Genomic DNA, 7,844 nt, shown 5'->3' with positions numbered 1-7,844 from the left:
CTGGGTCTTCGTGTTGCTTTGGCTTATCACAACATCTCCCTGGGCTGTGTGTAGGGGTGCGCGTTTGTGTATGTGTATATGGATATGTGTGTATACGTGTGTGGGTGTGTGTATATGTGTGTGTATGTGTGTGCATGTTTATATGTATGTGCATGCATGTATGTATAGAGGGTGTGTGTGTCTGTGCATGTATGTGTGTGTATACGTGTGTATGTGTGTATGTAGAGGGCGTGTGTGGGGGTGCCTGTCTTCCATAAACTGGGTTTTGCCTTATTTCTTGGGCTTCCTCAGTATTTTCCTGTCTTGTGTCTTCAGGACCCTTTGTCTGCTGTTTCTGATACTACATGCTGTTCTGATAAACAAATGAGACTACGGGGAGTGTTAATTTAATATATGAACACGTTTATGTCTTAGGATAAGACCCAGTCTCTTTTACACAGAAGATAATCTATCAGTGTGGGCTGAATAAATGAGGGTCATATGTTTGTGTCTTAACAATGTCCACATGGAGATGCAGTGAGCTTTCAGTCCCTGTGGAGAGACTTCTTGTTTGTCGTCTGCAGCAGGTCACTCGGCAGGACACAGGTGGCCCTCCTGCCTCTACATCAGTGGTCTATCAGGGTATGGGCCTCCTCTTCACCTCCTGAGGGACTGACACAGCCTAGGACTCCCCGGCAACTGGAAGCGAACCCTAATAAGCCAGCTGAGAAAAACAGTGAGCCATCTAAGGGGCTGAGAAGTCAGAGGAAAGACAGAACAAAAGGAACACATGTTCTGGAACAAGAGGATAGACAGCAGCCCGAGCAACAGCAGTGCTGCGATAAACCAGCCAGAGCACGTGACAAGGTAGGAGGCCAAGGCCACAGGAGGTGCCCCCTGAAACCAGTGGGGGAGGCACAGGTGGAGGGAGGTGTCTGCAAAAGACCCCATGGACCTGTGTGCTAAGCTTTTATTACAGGCAAAAGGGCTCAGACTGCCAAGCCTGGGACTGCTCAGAAAAAGTCCTACCATCGCTTTATGGGTTCGAGGGACATCCACTGAGAGCAGACTAAAATTACAGGAGAGCCCTCAGGAAGCTGAAATTGCAAATTCTCATCAGAGAGATGTGGGTTTTGAGCAGGGAGCACGGAAGAGCGCACGGGAATATTTAGGCCCACACAGGGTGGGTGTGAATAGCAGTAGCAGAGGCTTTGAGGGCTCCAGGGTTCTTTGCACTTCACATTCTATAGGAGTATTCGAAAGTCTGCACACATCTGGCAGTTCAGAGGGATCTCCTGATCCCCACTGTGAATGTCAAGCTCATTTCTATTTCCGGGCCTTTCTCTTCCTCTTCTCCCTGCCTGGACTGCTGGCCTGTAGGATCTTTGCTGGCTTCTTTCCACCAAATCACTTGCATCTTTTTTCCTCAAGAAGTCTTCCCTGACCATTCTTTCCAAGCACCTCCCTGCTAGGGTTTACCCCCGACCAGATTTACTTCTCTTCTTTGTTTACTTAATTAGTGTGTGTCTCCCTTCCAGTAACGTAAGCTCCTTCAAGGTGTGGTCTTTGTGGGTTTTATCTACCACTGTATCCCCAGCTCCTCAAACACAGCAAGTTATTGAGTGAGCACTCAGTGTAGGCCAGGCCATGCCCAAGGAAGAAAGGGAAGCAGGACATTGTTTAGAAAGGTGGAGCCCAGAGAAATTCAGTGTGCATCGTGTGTATGTGCATGCATTGGGTGTGTGTCTGTACATTAAGTGTGTGCTTTGTGTGTGTGCATGTGCACTAAGTGTGTGTGCGTTGTGTGTGCACGTGCATTGTGTGCCTATGTGGTATGCATGTATGCATGTACTCATGCATGTGTGCACATGTGCCCATGCATCTGTGCATGTATATGCACAGTATATGTGCGTGTGTGTGCCCACACACACATGTAGGCATCAAAGGTACTTCACTTGAGAGGAAACACTTTCCATAGCTTTTAGAATAATATTCATGATAGAAACTTCAACACTGAATTTTAGTGATGTGTAAAAGAAAGGGACAGGATGCAAGCCCTAAGGCCTGGGGCCCCAGTAGCCCCAAAGTGGAGAATGGGGGAGAGGACGGGAGAGGAGGAGGAGGAGAGAAGAGGAGAAGGAAGGGGAAGAAAAGTGAGAAGGAGGAGAAAGAGGAGGGAGACACACTGCTTGAAAGGATGAAGAGAAAGGCCTTGGCTGTTAGGTGGGAGCAGCAGTCTGAGCCAGTTTCCCTGTCGGGAGCAGAGCTCAGCCTTCAGATGGCGAGAGTCGTGCAGGTAGTGTGAAGGTGGAGGTGGGGGATTATTTGGCATTGAAGTTTTCTGGAGTCTGATTTTGATTTAAGAGCCAACACGGGAGACATGCATACTTCAGAGAAAGAAAAGAGTATGATCAGAACGACAACTGAGAAGAAGGCAGCCTTAGTCAGAACAGCACCAACCTGTACAGAGGCAGACTTTGCAGGTGAGGGCCCTGCAGGTGAGGGCCCTGCAGGTGAGGGCGCGGGGCCTCTCAGTGGGCTGAGGGTGCTCACTCTCATTGGTTAAACACATTCGGCAGAGAGTAGTGTATGGGATGAATGGATATGAAAGTTAAAATCTGATAACTGCTTCAAATAACTGGTTATTCAGAGAGTCAGCAAATTGGTGGCAGGCAGTGGCTATNGAAACTGGCTCAAAATGCTACCTGAAACCAAGCATAGGTACTGTAATCAAAGTATTGGAATACATCTTGACCTAGAGGAAAAAAGCTGTCGAATTTTCCAGCTATTTTTTAGAGAAAGAGAGTTCTGTTCATTTGTTCTGTTTGTTTTTAAAAATAAAAGTAGTCATCCCTTATTGAAAAAAAAAATCACACAATTGCTTTTACTTAAAATGCATAAGCCCTAAAAATGAGGCAAACTCAAAATTTAGGTATTATTAAAAATCTAAAGCTGGATTCTGATGCCTGTCTTGTGTACAGCTATCCCCGATTCATGGGGAGCACCCAGTCCTCTGTGGAAGAGATTTCCTTTTGATTTGTTAAGGGCAAGAAGAGAAAATAAGTCACTTTGTTTAAAGGAATGCTGGAATATCGGGTAGACTTAAATATCTTCTTGTATTTGACTAATAATTTCTAATAATTGAAATATATTAACCAATGGGTCAGTTTTGTCATTATCACAACTGTGATACAGCCATTTATTTATTTATTATTATTTTTTTTCCTTTTTTTGTCTTTTTTCGTGACCGGCAACGGATCGCAACCCTCAGTGTNAAGAAAGGGACAGGATGCAAGCCCTAAGGCCTGGGGCCCCAGTAGCCCCAAAGTGGAGAATGGGGGAGAGGACGGGAGAGGAGGAGGAGGAGAGAAGAGGAGAAGGAAGGGGAAGAAAAGTGAGAAGGAGGAGAAAGAGGAGGGAGACACACTGCTTGCAAGGATGAAGAGCAAGGCCTTGGCTGTTAGGTGGGAGCAGCAGTCTGAGCCAGTTTCCCTGTCGGGAGCAGAGCTCAGCCTTCAGATGGCGAGAGTCGTGCAGGTAGTGTGAAGGTGGAGGTGGGGGATTATTTGGCATTGAAGTTTTCTGGAGTCCGATTTTGATTTAAGAGCCAACACGGGAGACATGCAGACTTCAGAGAAAGAAAAGAGTATGATCAGAATGACAACTGAGAAGAAGGCAGCCTTAGTCAGAACAGCACCAACCTGTACAGAGGCAGACTTTGCAGGTGAGGGCCCTGCAGGTGAGGGCCCTGCAGGTGAGGGCGCGGGGCCTCTCAGTGGGCTGAGGGTGCTCACTCTCATTGGTTAAACACATTCCGCAGAGAGTAGTGTATGGGATGAATAGATATGAAAGTTAAAATCTGATAACTGCTTCAAATAACTGGTTATTCAGAGAATCAGCAAATTGGTGGCAGGCAGTGGCTATTTCCAGACGGAAAACTTCAAAAGCATTCATATCAAAAGCATTCATCACAGGAGCGGCTGGTGTGCATTCAAGACAGGGGCCCCAGAGAGTGTGAATGCTAGATCTAAAGAGGCCGCGTGTCCCCTGCTGCTGGCAGGCCAGGCTGTAGTAGGCTCCGTATTTGAAGCTTTAAGTTGATTTAATAAGCTTCACGTGATGGCTTCTCTTGACTGCATAGGATAAACATCATGAATAAAGAAGCAGCAGTAATCCAAGAATGTTAGAAACTGGCTCAAAATGCTACCTGAAACCAAGCATAGGTACTGTAATCAAAGTATTGGAATCCACCTTGACCTAGAGGAAAAAAGCTGTCAAATTTTCCAGCTATTTTTTAGAGAAAGAGAGTTCTGTTTGTTTTTAAAAATAAAAGTAGTCATCCCTTATTGAAAAAAAAATCACACAATTGCTTTTACTTAAAATGCATAAGCCCTAAAAATGAGGCAAACTCAAAATTTAGGTATTATTAAAAATCTAAAGCTGGATTCTGATGCCTGTCTTGTGTACAGCTATCCACGATTCATGGGGAGCACCTGGTCCTCTGTGGAAGAGATTTCCTTTTGATTTGTTAAGGGCAAGAAGAGAAAATAAGTCACTTTGTTTAAAGGAATGCTGGAATATCGGGTAGACTTAAATATCTTCTTGTATTTGACCAATAATTTCTAATAACTGAAATATATTAACCAATGGGTCAGTTTTGTCATTATCACAACTGTGATATAGCCATTGATTTAATAACATTTATGAAGCACCTAGTATGCGCCAAACAAGTGCTAGGTGTATATATTCAATACCATTAATTCATTTAAAAATACTTCTTGAACACTATGTGCCCAACAAATATCTGCAAACCCTGGGAGAGAAATATGAAAATAACTAAGACATGTTTCTTATTTTTCTGGAGCCATGATCTAGCCAAATTCATGTAACTTGATCCCAATTTATAAAGAATTTAAAAATTTGGGATCATAATTATTAGTACTGAAGAAAGACAAAAAAAAAAAAAAAAAGGTAAGGCAGGGGGGAAGAATCAGCAAAAAGAAGAAAAGCTAATGGGGAGGAGAAAGGTATCCAGAGGTTTGGAAGACCGTAACAGAAACAGATAATGACTGGTAGCATCTAGAAGCAAGAGGACATGAAGGTAAAAAATATGGTTTAAAAACACAGTTCTAGGAGCTGCTAGTTTCGACACAGCCTTGAGTCAGCAGAATAAAACTGCAACCTTGTTTTTTGTGCCCAGTGTTCATTTAGTTGCATTATAAAAGTGTAACAGAAAGTCTTCCAAAGGAGGAAATATTTTTGTAAAGCATACCAAGTGTTCAATGATAATAGTCTTCTAAGGAAGAAGAAACAGAGTTTGTAGACATTAGAACTTGTGTTGGTTTAAGAAAGTATTCACACCTAAAGTCATAAAACCATTCTATTCTAAATAGTATGTTAGGATGATAGTCACTTAATTGTGATTTTTCAGTTGCTCTAATGGATCCAGTCAACATTGTCATGAACAAAGTTTAAACTTTTAAAAAGATACTAATTTGACAGTATGAACAACATGGCATCAGAAAGAAACTTCAAGCCTCTCATTATTTAAAGAAGCCTAGAAGCTCATCCTCTGCCGCAGGTCAGTCATGAAGGGGAGATGCTGCCGTGCTGGCTTTAGAGCATAAAGCACTTAACTGGGTGACATACCAGTGAGGTGGTTCATCCCAGGACCTCAGTGGCCACCGAAGGAAATTAGAGGCAGGAAGGAAAACGGGCAGCAGCACATCTTGAGTCACTGTGGGGGATTCTAACAACCACATCAACAAAACCACAACAGAGACAAGAACTGATATGCTGAGCACCTCTCTGCTAACCGCTCTGCCCGCGTGTGCTATGTGCATCTTACACAAACTCACTATGCAGGAACCAGGGTTATGCCCATTTTACAGATGTGGCAACTGAAGCCGGGCATGGCTGAACAGCATGCCTACAGGCTCATTTTCCTCTCTCCTGCCCTGCTCACCTTCAAGCCACAAAAAGCTATGGCATTTATCCATAATTTTTTGCATTTGCCTTGCAGATAAATGCCAACCACAAAAAATACTTGAAATAAAAACGCCCACAAATAACAGCTTGTCCTTTCCCCTGAGGAGGCAGACGGAATGAAAATAAATGAAGCCATCATTCTTTGTTGTAGGTGTGAATCTCGAGTCAGTATGGAAACTTATTTGCTGGATATATGACTCTTATTTTATGTATTTTTATGCATTTATAAGGCTCATTTCAGCTGGGCCTTATGCCATAAAACCCAAGGGAATTGCAGTTATTCAAAAGTGAAGACAAGTTTTTGAAATGGAACCAGTACAGTGGTTCAGGAAATGGGTAAAAAGAGAAATAAAACTGAATTAAGATTGGATAGGCCAGTCCATGAAGGAAAGTCTACAGGCAGCCATTTCGGGGTGAAAAAGAACAGGTGATTTTCCAGATGAAAACTACAACTGGACACCATAGGTTGGATTCACACCGCAGATGTGGTTTATTTGCCCTGTACAACGGTTTGCAAATACCTGAGCCAACATTTAAAAACTGTGAGTTTCTATATAAAACCAAGATCTCTGGCTTCTCTTAAAACACGAGCCCATACTTGCCCTCACTTCCACTTGGGGTGAGTTGGCAGGAGCTTGCAAATCTTTTTCCTTTAGATAGTCCGTGAGCTCCTTAATCGTCCCTGTTCTCATCACTACTTTTAGCCAGCTCCCACAATGCTGCACGTGTGTACATTATCTACCAGGCCCTGCAGACCTTCGAATCTGCAGCTCTCATCCACAAACCCCAACTATCCACAAATGCTCAAGGTCAAGACCAAACTGCTGTTTGACCTGACATTAGCCAGTTACGGTCACCTTGAGTAAATCAAGTCCAAAACACTGGCTACTGGTAAGACTTCTCTCCTTTCAAGAGCCCTCAGTGCAGCAGTTTAAAATACAGCCCTCCATTTTTCACACCCTTCTTGTCAAGCAGGGGGTGTCTCCTCTCGGATCTGGTCTCTGTGGGCTCTGTGACCACTTGAGCAATAGCATAGGGCAGAGATGATGTCGTGTCAGTTTCCAGGCCTAGCCTTCAGACACTGGCTTTTCCCACAGTCCATCTCTGGGGACACTTGCCCTAGCACCCAGCTGCCATGCTATGAGGAAGCTCTAGCGACCTCATGGAGAGACCCACATAGAGAGGATGCAGCCAGCATGAGCTTGCCTGGTGAGCAAACCATTTTGGAATGGATTCCCCAGCACCCGTTGAGCCTCCCTAGCTTGTGGTCCTCACTGGGCCCTGACAAAATTTCAGATTCAAGAACAAAAGAAACAATTTCTCCTGTTTTAAGCCAACCAGCTTTGGGATGGTTGTCATGCAGCAACTCTCACCTGGCCGATGTGCCTTTGGAACCGCCATGTTCGTCACTCGTCCTCCATCCTGAGGTTTGGGGGGAGATGCAGTGAATCTGCAGATCCCCGATTCTGAAGGGGTGCTGGAGGTCAGGCTGTCCGTGTACTCGTTGGTCCCTGCAGTCAGCTGCTCGGACGACGTGTCTGATATGAAGCACTCTGTGATGGTGAACTTAGCGTGCCTCAGCTGCTCTTCCATCTTGGCGTGCTCGTAGGCCCTGGCCAGTTCTTCGTAAGTGGAGGAGGCACTTTCTGTGGAGACCATGCTGCTTCTTGCTCGATCTACACCGTGAAAAAAGAAAACAAGACGGATGACTCATCGTCCTAAGTTTGAACCACCTGGATGACCTTTCTGGCTGTCTCTCTCAGATCACCCAGCAGGTGCCTTGGCTCCGTGTCAGAGGATTTTGCTCCTGTCACTGTGAGGCAAGCTTTCTAAACCTCAGCACATTGGGCTCAGGGAAACCTTGTTTCAACCAAATT

At 44.7% G+C, this 7,844-nt stretch overlaps 1 protein-coding gene across 1 annotated transcript in view; it reads right to left on the bottom strand.

Moving 5' to 3' along the window:
• DSCAM (Down syndrome cell adhesion molecule) overlaps positions 1 to 7,844 on the bottom strand; it is a 237,084-nt gene that overhangs the window by 14,386 nt on the left and 214,854 nt on the right. Inside the window, exon 24 of the mRNA XM_008577256.1 lies at positions 7,341 to 7,643. Within this exon, the coding sequence (XP_008575478.1) occupies positions 7,341 to 7,643 (303 nt within the window). The remainder of the gene's footprint in view (positions 1 to 7,340; positions 7,644 to 7,844) is intronic.

The sequence above is a fragment of the Galeopterus variegatus genome, unplaced genomic scaffold (genome assembly GCF_000696425.1).
Source record: "Galeopterus variegatus unplaced genomic scaffold, G_variegatus-3.0.2 Scaffold1470, whole genome shotgun sequence".
Classification (NCBI taxonomy): Eukaryota; Metazoa; Chordata; class Mammalia; order Dermoptera; family Cynocephalidae; genus Galeopterus; species Galeopterus variegatus.
This window is presented reverse-complemented; position numbering and strand designations above follow the sequence as displayed.